The sequence below is a fragment of the Cyrtonyx montezumae genome, unplaced genomic scaffold, assembly GCF_038088225.1.
Source record: "Cyrtonyx montezumae isolate F1298 unplaced genomic scaffold, pur_monq_1.0 scaffold_5, whole genome shotgun sequence".
NCBI lineage: Eukaryota > Metazoa > Chordata > Aves > Galliformes > Odontophoridae > Cyrtonyx > Cyrtonyx montezumae.
The window spans coordinates 18,577,047-18,597,088 of record NW_027072056.1 but is presented as its reverse complement, the minus strand read 5'-3'; the positions used below and the strand labels follow the sequence as shown (position 1 = coordinate 18,597,088).

Sequence of the window (20,042 nt, the reverse complement as noted above, 5' to 3'; positions counted from 1 at the left end):
AGTCTTAGAAAGCAGATGAGCGTCCACAGAGATGTGTAACACAGTCCGAAAGTTTAAGCTACTGAAGATACACTTTGGTATAATTCAGTGGAATTTCCTCTGTGTGTGGGGGGGGGGGGTTTGGTAGCTTTTTAATGCTTTTTTGGATCTAGATCTAATACTGTGTGGAGAGAGCAAGCTTTTCTCAGGGCCCATCAAACTGTGGCACAAAGGCATTGCTGTTGGGCCTGGCCCTAGCCGTGCCGCGCTGTTTGCTGATCGCTGAGCGGTGGCCACGCGGCCTGGGCGGACCTCTCGTCCTGCCAGCCCGGCTCTGTGCGGCTGAATGGGCCCTCTTGTGCTGCAGCCTTCAGATGCCAGCAGAGAAATGCCGCTCTCAGCCTTCTGCCATCACAGGGAACCTTCGTGGAGAGGATGAGAGCGTTGTCCTCAGCGCAGGGGCTCAAGGGGAAGGAAGCTGAAGAGAAGGGACAAGGTTTTGACCGCTTGTTGCCGTGTTTTTGGATGTAAATTGTTGTTTGTTTTTACAGGAACCCGTTGATGTTCCTACTTGCAGCTTGCACAAAAAAATGTTAATGTACATTTTTAACACGCTACTCAGGTTGTTTTGAAAAAGAAATTTGTTTCTTGTCACTAACAGGTTGGTTATAACTTCTTTTCTAAGCCTGTGAAATGAATTCTCATCTTCTAAACCTCCTGTTGTAGTTTGCGAAGGTACTTCTGTGCTGGAAAAGTTACTGTAGCATTGCATGATTCTATGGCAGGATTTGCACAAACTGCTCTATTACCTGGGCGAGCTCATCCAGTGTTAGAGGATTTATATGAGCTCAACTTTATCCAGGCAATATTCCATTGGATTGCGCAGATAATTTGTTGACAGGCATGATGTGATTTTGTTGGATTGATCTGAAAGTTGGAATAGGACCTGCAGGGGCTGGGGTGGCTAAAGTGAAATTTCACCCTCGTTCCCTGCCCTCACTCAAGGAAAACTTTCCCATTCCCTAACTGTATTTATATCTAACCTAGATAAATGTGGATTATAATTCCTTTAAGTGCACTGCTCATCTATTTTTGCTTTTGCAGTGCTTCACCAGCACTTTTGCAATGCCAGAGCTTTTTGTATGGAAAGAAAAACTGGTGCTAAGAGTTGCTGGAAGCCAAAATTGTGACTTAAAATTAAATGAAAAATCACAAACTCTGCAAGTTTCTGAGCAGAACTCAGCGCACACCCGCTGCTGCAATCAGAGGAGTAACAAGAAAGTATTTATTGCTGGACTTCAGCATGGAGGAGAGAAAGGAAGGATTTTTCTTGTGCAGGAGTTCCCTGTTCCTCCTGCTACAGTGCGTTCTCTGGTCAGTATTAACATAAGCCATTGTCAGCTGTTCACAGAGAGAAAACTTGAAAGGAGAAATGAACCACGTCCGAGTGATTATGATGAGATGCTGATGATATGGTGTGCAGTTCTGTAAAATACCTGTGAATGGCTCTGGTGATTGCGTTCACTATGGGATACCAGAGTATAAAATACCTGTAAGCACTTTATGTTAAGAAACTTCTATTTACCTTAAAGTGGAAAGGGTTAAATAGCAGTAGCAACTCTTACCAAACGATCCCATGTCCTGTGTCACGTGTGTCTGGATGTGCAGACACACCAGTGAATGGACTGCACAAATGGGATGATAGATGTTTGCAAATCAGGGTTCCTTGCAGAGAGCTCCATGGCCGAGTCCTTGGAGAACACAGGCTGCTGTACTGGGGATGCTCACTCGGCTGCTGTTTACACCTATGCTGAGATCCACATCCATCACCAAAAGGCGCTGATGCTTTTCGTTCCCTCCCCACTCTCCTAAGCAATAAAGAAGGCATGTTTATGACAGCCAGATGTTAATTGCTGTATTTCAATGAGGGTGTTCAAATATAGTGTTTTAAATAATTCACCAAAATCCAGAATCCAAAGCTGTTGGGAACAAGACTCGTCAGTGCTGTCATGTTTGGTGCCAGTGCTGTTCCCTCAGCGCTGGGTGGGCTGATGGATGGAAGGTTGACGTCGGCTTTTAGGCTGCGTGATATTTCTCACTGTGGGTGGACAGGCAGAGAATAGCCATCCCCTAATTGCTGCCTCGTTAAGGGCAGGTGGAAGAGAACATAATGCATAGCGTTGTTGGCTTGGGCTTGGATCTGTGGCTGATTGTACCATCGCTTTGGTGTTGCCATGGGAATGTAATAATTATATTTTGAATAATCGGAGTGTTTTCTTTTCCTGATGCAGAAAACTGATGTTGTGTGATTATTGTTACTTTTAATGAAAGTTGCACTCTAAGCTGATTCTTGAACCTTTGTATAAAAACACGTGACAAAGAGCAAAACTTTCTACCATCGAGTGCCACTTTGTGAGCATGTCAGCAAGCCAAGGTGTGCACCCCCAAAAAGCATATACATCATTAGAATGTGCTGAAAAGCCATCTGCAAGGGGATAACAATGTCCACAGTTCAACACCCACCCTTTATCGTGCTCTTGTGACTTGGTGGTTGTCTTTCTGGAAATAAATAATTCTTGTTGGTATCAGTGGTGCTGTGCAGGATATAAACAGAAGATCTGTTCATGTTGATGTAAGAATCACACTGCTCTCATCCAGTAATGGTCGCTTCCCCATCGTTGTATTCGTCACATAATGAAAGTCTCTGTAGCTCCAGGTTCTTGTCTTGTGGCTTGGATGCTAATAGATTGATTTCAGATGTTTTCAACATAGTTGTTTCTTTTTTGTTTCCAGAGTAGCCCTAACTTATTTAACAGTATTTGCCATTCAAGCTAACTGATTTTAGACAGATGTTTGTCTCTTGTGCTTTAGTCTAGACGTTTCTGATTTACAATCTGTAACCCATCTGGTGAATTGCCATGGGAGTATGCTTATTTTCAGTGCTTGAAGTATTGCAACATACTCTTTGCAAGTGTTTCTGCAGTAGCGACTGTTGAACCAACCAGCAGAAAAGGTTTATTGGAGAAAAAGAATCAAAATTGTTTATTCAGATAAGGCAGTAAAATATTCCACTTCTATTTAAGAAAAGAAAAAGAAACTTCAACTCCAAAATTTATTTGCCCTTAAAAAGTCTACAAGAATACCACATCTGGGAGACAGAGGTGCACACCGCAGGCAGCACTGTGCTGATCCTGCAATTCAGTGCTGTTTTCCTACAAACTGGAGCATGGGGTGTCTGTGTCCTTAGGTCTGAGATTCCCTCTTCGTGCTGCTAGTCAGGGAGCGTTGGCTAGCAGCTGAGGCAGCCTGCTGAGGACTTCTACAAGTGAGTGCTAGGCATCCTTTTATTCACATCCTTAGGTGTAAGTGAGGTTGCCTTAAGGATAGAGACCCATAGGCAGTGCAAAACTCTGCAGCCACCTGCATGGACGTGCTGCCCCGTGGGGATGGCTGAGTGCTGGGTGCTTTTGCTAACCCTGGGTAATACTAATGGCATTATTCCTGTGCCTTCCACAGCCCCACTTCTGCAGGGTGAATGCAGCATAGCTGGGATTCTTCTGACATACCAAACCTCTCCAAAGGTTTCTGAACAGCTGTCGTGTTGTCCCCTCAGGCACTTTGTCTTGTAAAAGCTGCTCCTTCTTCATGCAGAGCTGTCTCAATCTACAGGTTTGTAGTCGTGTAGGAACAAAGTATTCCGGTCTGGAACAGCAGTAACTGTGGGTCCTGTGCTGCCCTGATCGCAGGAGGTGTGGCTGTGGGGCATGGGACAGACAGGCAGTCCTTGGGATGTGGGTGCTCCGTGCCTCACTCCATGTGGCACATAAGCTGCTGCGAGCACAACGAAGTACAAAGAGAGGCCGTGTGCACCCAGAAGAGAAAGGCAGCTTGTTTGTGCTTGTTTCATTGAGGAAATTGTTCCGGAACAGCTGCTTGTCCATGTGAAAATGCAAACCCCTGGGTCCCCGCCAAGGGCAGCGAGGCCTGGGTCATTTGCTTTAGCAGAGCAGGCCAATTTGCCCTTAAACGATCTTCCCGTTTCGTTCGGTCACAGCTCTTGCTCAATAGATTTACTTCCTGAGATGCACTCGTGCAGTCACAGCACTGAGAGCCACTGCAGCAAGCTGAGGGAGCAGCAACATTTCCATGAATTAATTGTGACTGTTACGCTGTGTAAAGCACAGGGCATTTGCTTGGGGTGGCATTCATTTTCCACTCTGCTCCCTGCAGTAGGTTCGTGGTATTAAAACATAGAGGATTCTTCAATTTCAAAGGAAGCTTCTGCCAGAATCACCACATCTCTTCTCCTGCAGGTGTTACAGGTGGAATCCTAAGTCACTGAGTGCTCACTGGAAATGGCTGAGACCCACTGAGCAATTAACAGACCGGAGAGTTCTTGTTCACTGGTGAACTTCACCCTGAAGCCAGGAGGGACTTGGCTCGTAGGAGCGAGCTCTGCAACACGGGCAGTGCAGATGTGCAGCAAAGCATATGGCCACGGGTTGGGACTGTTTGGAAATTATTCTGCAGTGGAAAGGATTTAGTAAACAGGGAGAGAAAAGCACTGCATTTGTGGAGCAGCTGGGAAGGGAAAACAGCACAGTGCAATGACCTTGCTGCCTCATGGGTCTCTGCACAAAGAAAGAAACAGGCAAGATGCATTGCTCCATCCAGAGGAACCAGTGTGCCAGACTGGGGCTTCTGTAATTAATAGCAGAAAACTAATTAATGCATGCATAAAAAGGTCACTGAAGACCATACAAACAACGTACTGATTTCAAAGCTGCTTTTATACAAGAATTTTGCTAGTGCTGCAGCCTGAAACGGAGGTTCTAGTCTGCGTTGAAAACCTTGGGGCAGAAATTCCTGCAGTGGGTTGTGCTGTGATTGCAGAAGGGTAAGGAGCTGCTCTCCTTCTGCTTCCTTGATAATGGACGTGTTGGAAGCACAAAGTCTTAGTGCTCTCAGGGCAGTGGGTTCCTTGCACCTGCATTTTGGGGCAGCTTTGGGGCAGCTCTCCAGAAGCTGCTGGAGGCGCTCAGTATTTATGGTGCTGGAGCTCGTGGTGGAATTTGGCCTCTGGCTTTGTGAGCAGCAGTGGCCAAATCTCTTCTGGCTCAGTTTTGTGATGAACCCAAGGGATGGCCTTCATTTGTTAACAGGTTCAAAACATATTAAGGCGAGCTCGTTGCAGCAGGCAGCATCCAGGGCAGAGCAGGATGACTCTTTCTCGTGTAGATTAAATTTATTGTTGAACTGTGAGCTTCAAAGGTTTAAAACACACTGGGGGAAACTCCTTTCATCCTTCCCATGGATATAAGTAACGGAGGAGCATCCTTTTCTAAGTACTTACTTTTTTTTTAACAGTTAAAATATTAGATTTAAGTCAAAGATATATAAACTTCCTCAGAAAAAGATCTGATTTTGTTTTAGTTCTGAGTAGGGAGTGGTTTCTCTGCAAGAATGGTCTTCAGTAATTCTGGGGCCGTGTGTTACTCACTGCCACTAGAAACTGTTTTGATACCGTTGACGAGAGAGATGAAATAATGTATGCTAAAGTCATTTGGCTCGCCTGGAAATCAAAGCACTGGAAACAAAACCTCGCCGCAAATCATGGGGCTGTCATTCCTTTAAAACCTGCTACCCAGATGACTTTAACAGTTTGTGGGCTGTGCGCAAGGTTAGGAATCATCCTGTGCAGTGTGTGTTTTGATGATAAAACCCAATCTTTTTATTATTGGAATGGAAGTGTTGCAGTCAACAGTCTCAGTGTGGGAGTTTGATTTCTTCCTGCCAGTCTATTGCTGCTCCATATGAGCAATTGGCAAGGGCTTTGTGGGACAGATGATGGCCGTGCTGAGTTGAGCGATCCTCAGCTGTCATTTAGCACTTAGCTGATCTATGCGTAGAAACTCCAGAGCTGCTCCATTTTCAAGTGCATTTCCAGGCAGAGTATATAGTTTTGAGAGAGACTGGCTAGGGCCACAGCGACTGTGAGTAGGGAGGATTGTGGTGAAACAGATTAAAAATGAAGGCTTTATTCTCTTTAGCATCATTCACGTATAGTAACATTTGAAGTGAGCTGCATGACGGTGCTAATTATTCCTTCCACCTATTCTGACACTGCACCCTGAAGAACCCAATAGCTCTCGGTAATCACGTGTGGCTTCTGCTCCCCCCAGCCCAGTGCTGCTGTGCTGCCCAACTCGGTGCTGTGTAACCAGAGAAAAGCATGAAAACTTATTCCTCAGAAGACATAGGCAAAGATTTGTTCTTTTAATAGGAAAAATGCATTTACTCAAATAATACTTCTGAAAAGCTCCCTGTGAACCAATTGTCACTTCATATTTTGTGATGGCTTTAAACAGAACCATTTAACCGACAGCTTCACCCCCCCAGCCATTGCTTGCTACTCATACTGTTACATTTTTCCATTCACGTTAAACCTGTTGGCTGTGGGAGCTTTATTAGGGGAGACAAAGGACATTAATAGGGCTATAAAGTGAGGTGGGGGAAAAACATCTGTGCTAGACGAGTGCTAAAGCCATTTTTCCAAGTGGGGCTATAGTACAGGTGAGGTTCCCTGTGTAGTTGGGTATGGAGCATTGTGAGGAGCAGCAGAGCTTAAAATGACTTCTGAAATAATAAACACTAAAACTTCAGGAGTTTTCACAAGTTTAATGCACTTGATAAATTATCATCTTTCAGATGTAGATGTGACTGGTAAAAACCATATGTGGATAGAGAATGGATTCTGTACGGGTCAGTGTGGACTTGTGACCGTTTCCTTGCTGCTGTTGGATGACAAGCTGTGGCTCGTTCCACTGCTGGATGTTTCACCAGATTTGCCCAAACGTTTGGGGCAGACAGTGCTGAGCTGATGAGCTGCTGTTCCACCCCTTTATGGCACGTGTTCTGACACTTGGCTTCCTTTCCTGGAATGGGACGTGGTTTGGAGGTGCTGGGTGCCTCCTCCGTCAGAGGAGGTTGAAGTGATCTCTTGTGGTAACGGTCTAAGCTAAAATTCAATTGGCAGCAACAAAGCACGGAGCTCTCTGAGCTCTTCTCCAGATTTTGGCCATGAATTCCCAGCCCATGGCAAATTCTAGAGGAGCAGATTAAAATGAACATTAGCCTACGTACTAGGGAAGTCATTACATTATTCTTTTCAAAATAGTAAACTCTCATTGCAAACATCTGTCTGTTGTTTGAGGAGTTCATTTTATTGACTGCTATGTGTGATGTGTCTGGTTTTAATAGCTAAATCAATGAGCAACAAAGTCAACTATTTCCATTTTATCTAGATGCTTTCTTGTAGCTGTGAGGCTGTGTTTGCAAAAGTCAAATGATTATGGCACTTGCTTTGTTATACTTGTACTCAGTGCCTCAAAATGGAACTGGCATGCTGAGGGCTGGATTTCAGAGTGGAAACCATAAGCTTCTTGCTTGTACAACTGCATTCCAAGGTTAGTCTGAATAGCTGAGATAATGAATTTGGTCTTTGTGCATTCTTAAATAGATAGCTTTTCGCACATGTGATTTTTTTGGTACAGTTGGACGCTTTCCTTGGGAGCTGCCGAGTTCCAGGCTGCACAGTTTCTGCTTTGTTCTGCACCTCCATGTCTTTGACAAGAATAACTTAACCAGATTTCAGTACAGGAATTGTGGGCTGCTAAAGGACATATTGTGTTACTGCTTAATGCTGTATAAGTTGATCAGTGGGTAATATAAAGCCTGTGTTTCAGCTGTTTTATGATGAAAATATTATTTCAGCAGAATATATGTTAAAGTCATCGAACAATGATCTTATTTTCAGGATGATGGCGTAAGGCATTTTCCATACACCAGGAATTACTGGATTTGCTCATTTTGTTATTGTAGGCTTCTAAAATAAAGCTATATTTAACCTTTTCTAAGCAATTGTGCAATTTCTTTCAACTGAAAAAAATCTTCTTTTTCCCTTTCTTTTAGGACCAGCAGAGGTTCCCATGATGTCACCCAATGGATCCATTCCCCCTATTCATGTGCCTCCTGGTTATATCTCACAGGTATGCTTCTGGAAGAGTTAATATGTATATAGAAGCAATAGCATTGATCACATACAGAATTCTTCTTGGCTTAAGTGTAGTTTAGAAATATGAATGAAAATGAAAATTGTAATGTCTTTTTGTATTCATCTTAATTGGCAACGCATACATGCATTTGCACATGTGAGCATGTGTGCATCTTCACACACTGTATGCAACCTACACCCATTTTTTTTAACACTAGCAAAAGCTGTGCATATTGGTTGAGCCTATGTGTGCAACTTCTTTACCTGTCTCCATTGGTGGGTGATGTTAAGCTCTAGGGGTGGCAGTTTGGAGGAACAGGAGATTGATGGAAGTGGAGGAAGGAGCTATAAAATACGCTTTTGGTCCTCAGTGTCATCCCTGCAGAAACTTGAACTGAAAGTTTGCTTTTGTTTTTAAGAAGGTTGTGATAGAGTTATCTATTCTGTATTTACAGAGGAAAAAAAAGCGGAAAAAGCTTTCTTACAAAGCTCTTAGATTTTTAAACTCTTGAGTAGCTCTGGATTTTTTATGTGAATAAGAACTTTGATCACCTGATTGTTTAATTTTCCTTCCGTCTCCTGCAAAGATTAGAGGCTTTCTATAGTTAAAAAAAAAAGAAAAAGAAAGTTCATTAGAGATGGAGTAACAGCAAATGATATAATCTTCAGATTAATTGTATTCATTTCACTGAGATGTGTACTAGACTGAAAGTTTTACTAAAAGCATACAAAGTGTTTTGGATCTCACCGATGGATTAAACAAAGACTTTGCACGCATTTTGACTTCTTGTTAAGTCGAAAATGTATGATGTCCTGGAATCCCTCCTCCCTCCCCAGGAAATGTGAGCTTGTCTAATTCTGAAAAATTGTGGATGGCGTCATGCTTAAATCCCACAAAATACTGCAATCACTCTGTGGTATTTTAACTTCTCAACAGAATGGAAACATGCCCCAAGTACGGAGGCTGTTGTTAGCTGCCTGTCTCTTAAAAAGTCCAGACTGAAAACTAGGAGCAAGTACAGGAGGGACAGGGTGGGTGTTGAGATGCGTTTGCTCTTCCTTTCAAATAACTTTAATGCCATTTTGTTATTAAACTGCTTTTATATCTCATTTCCTGGACTGAGGTATGGGCTGGCTATAGCTGAAATGCTTTGCCAAACCAAGTGATCAAAGTCTTAGAGTTGTAACTTTGTTCGAACCTGGTTCTTCTTGTCTGCTTTTTGTGGATCAGCTTAATAATCCTGCTCAAGACGTTCTTGGTTTCTTAAACCTCAGAAACTCTTCTGAAGAAAATTTTCCGAGTAACTGGAAATAAGCTATAAAGTTTTAGGGAAAAACTGTGTATGCAGTGCTTTTCAGCAGCACAATATGTGTACTGCTCCATGGACATCAACCCTTTTCCTTTCAGATTGCTTCATAGTAGGAGTTGAAAGTGCATGGTAATCAAATGAGTTCTGATTGTAATAAATGCCCCTGCCTAATTTGCTCTTGCTTGTGCTTTATTGACTTCAAGTTAGAAAGTCTGTTTTCTGGTAATCAGTAAGAGTGCAACTTAAATTTAGAATGGCAAGGGAAAGGATTTGGGCTGTTCTGATGAGAATCTGAAGAATGGAGATACGGAAAAGCATGACCATGAACTTGTTTGCTTAGGGCTGTTGGCCGAAGGCTGCTCTCGCTGAAGTAAATCTGGAGTAATTTCACTGAGTTTGAGGAATTACTCATACGTAGTTGGACATGAAAGTTTGGCCTGAACCTCCGCGTTGCTTTTATTTACAGAGTTGTTGATACGCAATCTGTGCCGTGGCTATTTTAAGGCCAAGGGCCTGGTGGGGTGGCTGGAGCACGAGGCACGCATGGTGCTGCTGAGCCGTCCCTGGGCAGCAGGCAGTGCGGGGCCGTGTGGGCCGCACCGCGCGCTCAGCCGTGGCCCCGCGCTTTGCTACGCAGCGAACGCACGCAGGCTTTGATGGAAATAAGTGGTAACCTCTAGAAAGAGGGAAATCTTTAAATAACGTTTAAAGTGGTGGAAAATCCAACACATCCTCAGGGTTTTGTTTCTGGGTAAGTTCTCTATGCTGGGAGGTGTTCTCTTCCAAATTGAATTTGTCTAGCGCAAGTTTTTAGCCGCAGACTCTGTTTCTGTGGGGCTTACTGCTCACAGAGCTCTTCTTTGTATTCTGTGGGCTGCAACCAATCAAGTCATCCTTTAGCAGGATGATCCTCCCTAACACTGAACACCAGGAAGGCTCTCCAGGTCTCACACAGAGCAAGCCATAACATTCTGAGCCTTTGCAGTCCACGAGCACTGGCCCTGAAGATCCGTATCGTGCTAGGTTTCAAATATCCTAATATTTCTGCCAGCATTAGGGATGTTCTTGCGACTATCTTCTAAGGTGTGAATGTAATACTGGTGTTTGTTTGCAGTGGATGACAAAGATAGCAATGCTGAACTTGTCGGGACTGGCGTGAGCTTGGATTGGCATCCTTAAAAAAATGAAGCGAATAAATAAAATGCTAACATCCAAGTTCCTTGAAGATGAGCTCATTCTGTACTGTTTTCTGGTACAGATTGATTTATGAATGAAGTTTCAAATTAGTTTATGAAATTCCACAAGTACTGGTCATGGTCCACCCAGTGGCCACGCTCCAGCTATCCTATCCTTGCTGAATCTTGCACGTTAGATTTAAGTGAAGTAGGAGCAGGATTTTGAAATGGAATATAAATATAGTCCTTGATATCGTGTCTATACAGTAGACATGTGTTACAGAATATGACAATGATTGTATTCCTTCAGTAAAACTTAAAAAATCCAGGTACTGCTTACCTGTACAAAAAGAACAAGTCTGTCACGTTTTCCTGCAGGTGAAGTATTAGTTTCAGTGAAGAAAAATAGAGAGCATAGAGTAGTGATGTGTGAGTATGTGAATTATCTCAGATTGAGTTTTTGTTGCCACAATACTATATTTAATGCAAAACAACATTTAAAAAAAATGCTGTTCTCCAAGCATGGCAACCAATGAAGGCAGCAATTTTATTGTGTATGAGTAATGTTTATTCAAACTCTCCTGAACGATCATGCACCTCACTTACTAATTAATCTTCTTAAGATAACCACATGGAACTATGCAATAATAATACAGTTAGCGAAGTGGCATGCCAGTTATACCAGCAAGCACAAAAAATAATAGCAGAAAACAATTTAACTAATAGCTGCTTGAAAAACGTGAATGAAAGCAAATTTAGCTCTAGGTGCTGAACAACCAGAACTGTTTTTCTGTAAATATAATCCACTAAAATTAATAATGACAATTACTTTTGATTTTATGGTTGTAACTAGAACAGATATTAGAGTTCCAGCACTGAATGGGAGGTCATTTAATAGAAACTGCTTTCCTGTTGAGTTCATGGCCTTCATGGCATGCAGTTTCAAGCAGATATGGAGAGTTGCAGATTCTTCTTTAATTAGCAAAATTTAACCCCTCTGCTAAGTTATGCTATTTTACTATTTATTTATCAAAGCTAATTTACCCTGTCTTCGATAGGTTGAAAAAGTCATTTCCCAGAAAGATGCTACAGTTTATTAAACTGCAGGTTGTATAAATCTGGAGGCGTCTGCAGTCTCAACCAGTCCTGGCTTTTTTTACTTAGCCAATGCCTGTAAAACCTAATACAGTGCCAACTTTGTGATCAGCTAAGGACAGAATATTGTATTTAAGGATTGTCTTCAGTTTCCAAAATTTATATATCTATCTATAAATCCTAGCTTAAGAAGGAACTGTCCTGTAGGGCAAGGAAATAAAGCAACTTTTTGGAAGATCCCGTGTTTCTGCCTTCATTTGGAACACATGCATATGAAGTAACAGGAATGCTGTAAGCATTTGTGGCCTAGTGGAAACTAAAGATATAAGTCGCCTAACTTCTCAATGAAAGTCATTTGGAAGGCTGGCTCATCCCCTGATCTCTGGCTGTTCTCACATTGCTAATATTCTGCAGTTTCAGCAGCAGTAGAATTTCATCAAAAAGGCCATCAAAAGGACTTGGAGGCTTCCTCCCTGCTCTCTAGAAGATAGTTCATGAAGAGAAATCATAATAATTTTAGTACTGGTTTACACGAGGTGCTGCTACGGAGAACAAACTCTCTGTATAAATCTGTTTTTTAACATATTTCTCTTTCATCTAGAGCACGGAATCCAGATGTCATCTGATGTAGGTACATGGATAAGGTCTTGAACCCATCAGGACTCTGAAATTGTCTCTGTGGCTTAGCCTGGTGAAAGCCAGGATGAACACTTTGCATGTCAAAATGTAGGAACTTGCTGTCTCAGTTAAGTAATAATAGAAATCCAAGAGTTAAGTCTCACCGTTTTCATGTATAGCCTTAAATAAGTCATTCTGGCTTTCAGTTATACTAACTGGAAAAAGGCTTTCCTCCAAATTTCAGAGCAAATCTCAGACCTGATACAGGGATGAGGGATGTGGGGGTTAGATAGCAGATAGTCTGACAGCAGAGATTGGAGGCCTGAGAGTGCAGCAGTCAGGCTGCAAAAAAGCTAGCAGATGACAAATTGCTAGCTTAGGTTGTAAAATTAGACTTTAGGAAAAGTACTTTAAGCTAAACAATTCCTATTCTGGTTATTCAGCATAGCAAGCAACACATCTCTTAATGTAAAACATCAGTTACAAGTGACTGAATTACTTTCTATAGAAAACTTTCTTCTGTAAGGAAGCCAGCTCATCCATGTCCTTGTCTGTGGTGTCAGCCCATAGCTTACAGGCATAATTCACATAACCTGAGGGGACAAGTAGCGAGAGATAAGAATTGGGTCAGCTAATGCTGGTTGGATTATACCCTGTGTAAGTTGCTCAGATGATGCGTGAGTTGTGGGCTTGTGCTTGCTGGAGCATTGCTGTGTGTGACAAGGCTTGTCCCCCTGCAGCAGGAATAGTTGTGTGTTTGTGTCATGATTTCTTTAAGATTTCTTCTGCTGATGCTGATAGGGCATAAATGTCTTCAGTTAGTAGCAGACAGCTGAGAATGGCTGTATGTTATGGCAGGCATCTAAAATTTTCCAGAGCTCGTCTGCCAAACACCTTACCATGATGCATTCCCATCAGTGCATTCAGAATTAAAGCAATATTAATTGTTCAGTTGTATTTTTAAGTTTTTTGAGTAAGCTTCAAGAATAGCTTGGCTCATAAGTCTGGACTGAAATTGGGCTGGCTGACTGTTCTACAGAATTATACTTTTTCCAGAGCTGTAAGCTGAAAACCATTTTTTTTTTCAGCCTAAGCACATTTCCACCTTTCTGCATCTGTTTTTACATGCTTTGACTCTGATCTTTGGGGCCAAGGTATGCATATTTGAGAGCTGATTTGCATGGACATACAGATCAGCACTGTAGCATTAGAAAGCTGCTGCCCTATGTTTTGCTTTTAACAGATAGAGATACCTGCTGTGAACAGAGCAATTCTTTTGAAGAAGGATGTCAGTGCTGCAGGTTCCTGAAGCTGACAGGACTCTGTGCACACACAATAGCAATGCCAGTTAATTTCCAGCTGTTACTAACTCTGTACTCACTCAAATAGCACTGTCAAAATCAGTGGTAGAAATTTTATATGCAGAAGGTAAGATTGGTCTTAATGAGTACTCTTATTCTGGTGCTTTCTGTTCCTTTCTTAATTGCTTTTCTCTATAAATACAGGGTACTTGTTTTGTCTCTTACCCACACAGTTATCGCTGGCAGTAGTTAATCTCTCAGTGATGAGTGTGGCTATCTGAATCTCCAAGAAAAGCCACATCACCACGATGTTTACCCATGCTGATATTAATTTTAGAAATATGTTTATGTTTACGCCTAAGGACCAGCCATTTCTTAATGGGATAACAAACTGTAAACAGTGCTGTTTTAAAACCATGTTCAGTTCAGATGCTGCATGATGTGCCCCTGTCCCTGCCTTCCCTTGCAGGTGATAGAAGACAACACCGGTGTCCGGAGGGTGGTGGTCACCCCACAGTCTCCAGAGTGTTACCCTCCCAGCTACCCTTCGGCCATCTCTCCGACCCATCACTTACCTCCGTACCTGACGCACCATCCTCATTTCATCCACAACTCCCATACGGCTTTTTATCCTCCTGTCACTGGGCCTGGGGACATGCCACCACAGTTTTTCCCACAGCATCATCTTCCACCTACACTATACGGAGAACAAGGTGAGTTGGAGGAGAGTGCTGGCATTTCTCACCTATTCAGGTGTTCTGTAGGTGATAAGGGTCAGTGAAATGAAGAGTGGCAAATGAATTAGAGAACACAGATGGAGTCTCTTTTGTTTAGCAAGAGATTGTCAGCATGTTGGAGTGCAACGGCACGGGACAACTCTATGATGCAACCCTAGGTTATAGACGCAAACCCAATTTTAGCTTAATTCATCAATACAGAGTGAGGGAAATTCTAATCCTGTGTTCCAAGCCAGGGCTGTGAGTTGTGCTGATCGTTCTTCATTGTCGTGATACAGCATTGTACAGAAAACCAAAAGACAAAATACTGGCTTGGGAATGGGGATGGATAAGGAGGGCTAGATCTGAACAAGACTTGCCACAGATATTTCCAGTGGGAAAAGCTGAACACCGCTTCCTGTTGGCAGCAGTGTGCTTTCTGTCCCTCAGAAGCTCAGAAACACAGAGGTTTTCCAAGAAATAACAGGCATTTTCGGTTTGTTATTCTGGTTGAGACTGGGCAGCAGAGTTGCTGAAGAGCACTGCCTGGTACCAAAGAGCAACATGGTAACCCAAATCAGGTCATAAGTAAGTAATTTCCATAAAAGAAGTGAAGAGAGAATATTGCTGTCTGAACTATGCACTGTTGTGTCTGTTCCATCCTGGAGAGAGGTCTCTGTGTAACTCAAATAAATAATCAGCAAAGGTACTCAAAATACTTAACAGGGAATTCAGGTCAGGATTCATGATTTTACTCCCAAAATGCCTGAACTTAACACACATTAAAGAATACTTCTGAGTCGTATCACCAGAAGTAAGGAAGAGGGAAAGAGGAGACAGAAGGTGGTGTCTAGTGATGCTTCTCTTTGAAGTTTCTGTTGGCAATCTCCTAACGAGGAATGGACTTTACAGCTGACATTTAGTTTCCTTATCCTGGGGTGAGGAAATGGAAAGTACGGGACACCAGTAGGCCGCAACAGCTCATCAGATAAGTAGGTGAGGAATGTTTCTCTTGAAAAGAGAACAGTGCAGTTTGTCAGATAGCTTAACAATATGTTGCATGCAAACATTGGAGTATGTTAAGTAAACACAGGGGCTTTCAGCTGCTGGTTAAGTAGTTACTGAATAGTTCTATAGCCTGGACATACCAAGAGGCTGGTTCAACTTAAGAAGAATCCAGAAATTAAAAAATAAAATAAAAAATCTTCAGTTGCTTCACTAAAATGACCTACACCTGTGACACTAAAATAATTGAAGTGTTGAGTACTGGAGTATTATATAGATGAATATTAGTCTACCATTTCTCAACTGTCCAAGGGCTTGTAGTAGAAACAAAAATGGGGAAGAATCTGTTAGAATGCGTAATGAATTTATGAAGGCTTTTTTCAAACTATTTGTCTAGTTGGATTTGATGTTTGGGCCCCAGACTGAAAAGGAGTATTTGTACTGTAGGAGTACTGTATTTTTTCTTTTGTACATACACCTTCATCCAGACAGTCGTGAAATCTCAAACAGCAAATGAATACACTTAATATGATGCTGGAACCATCAATCCTGCAGAAAAACTTGCTTAAAAGAAAAAAAAAGAAGATATGTTGCAGGGGTAATCTCAGGAAAAATCTAGGATTTCATTTGGAGGTGATGAGGAATTTGTTTGGTGTTGATCTTATTCTGAGTTAATGTGAATGAATTCTTTTGTTTCAGAAATCATACCACTATATGGGATGTCCAGCTATATTACCAGGGAAGATCAGTACAGCAAACCACAGCACAAAAAACTCAAGGACAGGCAGATTGATCGCCAGAACCGTCTGAACAGTCCTCCTTCATCCATCTACAAAAGCCATATAGGCAACTGCACAACTGTATATAATGGTTATGCAAAGAGCCACAATGGAGCAAGCAGTGGAAGTGGTGGGGGGGCACCAGGAGTGAAGAAACCAGAGCGCAGAGCAAGAAGCAGCCCAAAGTCTAACGAACAAGAGCCGCATGGTAAAGGCAGTTTTATTTATTTTAAATGCCATTTTATTGCACCTTTCCAGCTTATGACCGCCTGTATATGGACCTAGTAACTATGCCAAGAAACACTACCACCCACACGTAAAGGCAGTGTTAATACAGTGTGAACTTAAATACAAACATTGAGTTTGCTATACTGTATTTATTTTGTAAGCCGAACCCATTGCCTCCTATCTTTCATGAATATTCCCTGGTAGCTGCAGCATCATTCTCTTTCTATCTGCTAGGAGAAATGCATTTTGCAAGCAAGTTCTTGGTTTTGTTTTCACTCTTCAATTAGGCATCTTAACATTTCACTAAAAACTTGGGTATAACTGAGCTCTAACCAAGACCAGACTGCTAGCTAGTACTACTTTGCCCTTCTGGGTGAATGTAGTGAACTTATTAAACGTTCTGAGATAACTGCTGAAAAAACAAGTTCATGTGAAGCCTTGCTAGAAATACCAGTTATTTGAAACAGAAGAAACGTGACAAGTAATTGCTTAATCTTAGCAATTGAAATTTGTAGCTAGATGTGGCTACTTCTGAAATCATTTTCTTAAACTTTTTTTTTTTTTGAAGCTTATCATCAAAATATTGCAAGTCTGTGGTAAAACATTAGGTCATTCATCTAATACAGTGTCTAGCTTACCACAAGCCATGCTGCACGTAGCCAGTTCCACCTTAGTTTAGCTCAGTAATTTGTTTTAATAAATAATAACTTTCATCCATTTTGTTCTCAGTAGGAATCATTCTTTCATAAAGAAAAATGACTCAAGACTTGAGCTTTCCCACCTCAGTCTATTGGTGTTTTCATACGTGCATACTAATAGGCAAATATAGGTTCATAGGTTCATAAGGTTGGAAAGGACCTATAAGATCATCTAGTCCAACCATCCTCCTATCACTATCCCTACCCAACTACTAAATCAAATCCCTATCTGCAGGAAGGTGATCACTGAGGCTTTGTATTGGCTTCTGCTGAACAAAACTGTCCCTATAAGCTTCTAACCATCTCTGCTACTCCTTATTTATCTTCTGCATTTCTTCTTGATTTATTTGGGGATTTATCAACACCTGACTTGTGGCCTTATGGGTAATTGGGGTTGAGAGCTAAAAGCAGCCTTGAAGTAGCTGATAATTTTGATTTGTACTGTTGAGATGACAGTGTGTTCAGAATAACTGAGAAAAATAATGTTTTAAGTAGCAAGTATGAAAAGTGCTTCAGCTTAGCTCTGTGTGTGTAGATTCAAGTCTTCCACTAGTTAAAAATTTGATGACGCTGTATTGTTGCTTCCAAAATTGCAGAGTACCCTGGAAAAACTATAAAAGGTACATCATATATAAAGAATAAGAGTCTTGAGTTGGAAAGCCAGGCTTACAAAAACCTCTTGAGAGGCACACAGGAATGTATGAATTTAGAGTAAAACTTAGAGTTGTCGAGTGGTTTGGGTTGGAAGGAGCCCTGAAGATCACCAAATTCCAGCCCATCTGCCCTGGGCAGGGTTGAAAATTTGGAGTAAGGCGAGGGAGAACTGAAGGGGATAGGTTCCTTTAACCGTATTTAACTGAGAGTTGGCTGTGTTTTATAGCGTATTGATTCACATTGGGCTGGTGTGTGTGTGGACTAGCAGCTGGCAGGCTTATGGTGGCTTGGGTGTCAGAGCACCCCGGTGCCAGCTCGTGGCTTGGGCAGCAAGGAGCTGTAGGATCCCTGTGTGCTGCTGGAGCAGAAGCTTGCAGGTCCTAGGTGCCAGACTAACATGGGTCAGCTGCAGAACCACCACAGAGGGGCTGCAGCCCTGAGGGACCTCAGCTACAGTGAGGCTATTTCACAGTGCTGTGAGAACAACAGTGAAGAAAATGTTCATTACACCATGCAAAGACAACTCTACTTTTTCCAGATCTCAGGGCATGAGATATTTAAGTTAACATATTGTGATGGAATAATACATGTGAATTGCTTATTCTGGGCTCATGAGTAAGCACTCAAGGAACATTTTGCCTTGTGTCAATAATTTGCTTCCTGCAGATATTAAAAGAATGGGTTTTTTTTCCAGCACTTTTGGAAGCAATGGGGTGATAGTATCATCAGTAGTGCTAAAATTGAGTAAGTAAATGATTCTGGAGTATGTAAATGATGTATGCTTCCTCTGGCCTTTTTCAGTGACAGCATTGTATATTTCTTTTGGGAGGCAGAGTTGTAAATAAAGATTTCTGGCTTTTGCTGGGTGCTAGAAACCTGCCATTGTAAGATTAAAAAAGAAAAGAAAACCAATGGCCTATAATCACAAAGTTAGCAGCTGACCTTGTGTTGTTGTGGTAGGATGGACGGTGTCTTGTGCAGGCAGAGTACTTGTAGGTCAGCTGTAGGGGTTCTGATTTGAAGTCCATTCTGTAGCTTTACAGCAGGGCTGCTTTACAGTTTGAATGGGAGTGGAGTGATCAGCTGGTTGGTTTTTGTTGGTTTTTTTTTTTTTTTTTTCCAGAGGAGCCTTGCCATGTAAAAAGAGCTGTAAGCGGAAATCCGGTCCCATTCAAGCTGTCCTTTATGAATTGCAGTCTGAGTCACTTCCTTCTCATGCATTCTGTGGTTCACTCCTTGGTCATGGAAGGATCTACTCATTTGAGAATCTCTGTGTGCGTGTGCAAGTGCTGTGGGCACAGAAGTACTTTCAAGTATTCTTATAGTGCTCTTGCCCATTTGCTAATAGAAAGTTTCTTCCCTACGTATCGGATATATGTGTATATATTTAACTCTCTCTGAAGTTCCAAGAAGCTAAGATATCCAGAAGCACTGTGGATACCTGCCTGCATTGCTGCTAGACATTTCTCAGGCAGTCTGACTGCTGAGCTGCTGACGTGAATAAAGCTAGCAGGTATCGTTAGGCTGGGCGGGTGCTAGCAAGAACTGCTATCAGCAAGCTGCTAGGATGTAATACTGAGTGAATGAATGACAACACAGGAAACAGAGCTGATGCTTCCTTGGTTCAACCCTGTCCTGTTCTTCCTCTCGTTTGTAACATTTAAATACATTTAGAAAGTGGGTGTTCTTTTCTTTTTGTTTTTCTTCAATTGTACCAACTTTGATGAATCTGGAGCCTGCGAGTTAAAGGGAAATGGAGATGTGATTCAGTGCAGACAGGAACCAGGCAAAGTTCCTCTACTTACTCATTCTGTATGGTGCCAATTCTTTTCCATTCTAGTCTCGAATCTGCTTTGCAAACCCATTGGACTGTGTGTCTATCTCTGTGTGCTCTGCAGTTTGGAAAGCCTAGTTTCTTTACTTTTGGTCTTGTAAGCACTCAAGTTGAGAAACACTGTGGCAATGTATGTAATGTTTACCTTCTCTTAGCCAAGAATTGACGATTGTAGCCAGGAGCAGGGAGTGTAGTGATAGGACAAGGAGTAACAGTTTTAAATGAAAAGAGGGTAGATTGAGATTGGATACAAGGAAGAAATTCTTCACTCTGTGGGTGGCTGGGTACTTGCGCAGGTTGCCTCCAGAAGCTGTGGAGGTTCCCAAGGCCAGGTTGGATGGGGCTTTGAGCAACCTGATCTGGTGGGGGGTGTCCCTGCCCACAGCAAGGGGTTGGAACTGGGTGGGGGTTAAGGTCCCTTCCAACCCATCAGTAATTCCATGAGGACCTTTATTAAACCGATACAGAAATATTCTGCAGACAAAATTTGTCATAAGTGATTCTTTTGCAGACATTAAAAAAATACCCTTATGTAAGTGCTGCTTTCCCGTGTTCCTTAAATGTACCAGATTGTTTAAAATAAGCAGATTTAACAAG

The 20,042-nt window shown here is 42.1% G+C and overlaps 1 protein-coding gene across 2 annotated transcripts in view; it reads left to right on the top strand.

Annotated features, from left to right (window-relative positions):
• The window catches only part of FNDC3B (fibronectin type III domain containing 3B), a 145,169-nt gene that overhangs the window by 53,131 nt on the left and 71,996 nt on the right, over positions 1–20,042 (top strand). For both annotated transcript variants that reach the window (XM_065748462.1, XM_065748463.1), the window contains 3 exons: positions 7,951–8,027; positions 14,001–14,244; positions 15,952–16,239. In XM_065748462.1, coding sequence (XP_065604534.1) covers positions 7,951–8,027; positions 14,001–14,244; positions 15,952–16,239 — 609 coding nt within the window. The remainder of the gene's footprint in view (positions 1–7,950; positions 8,028–14,000; positions 14,245–15,951; positions 16,240–20,042) is intronic.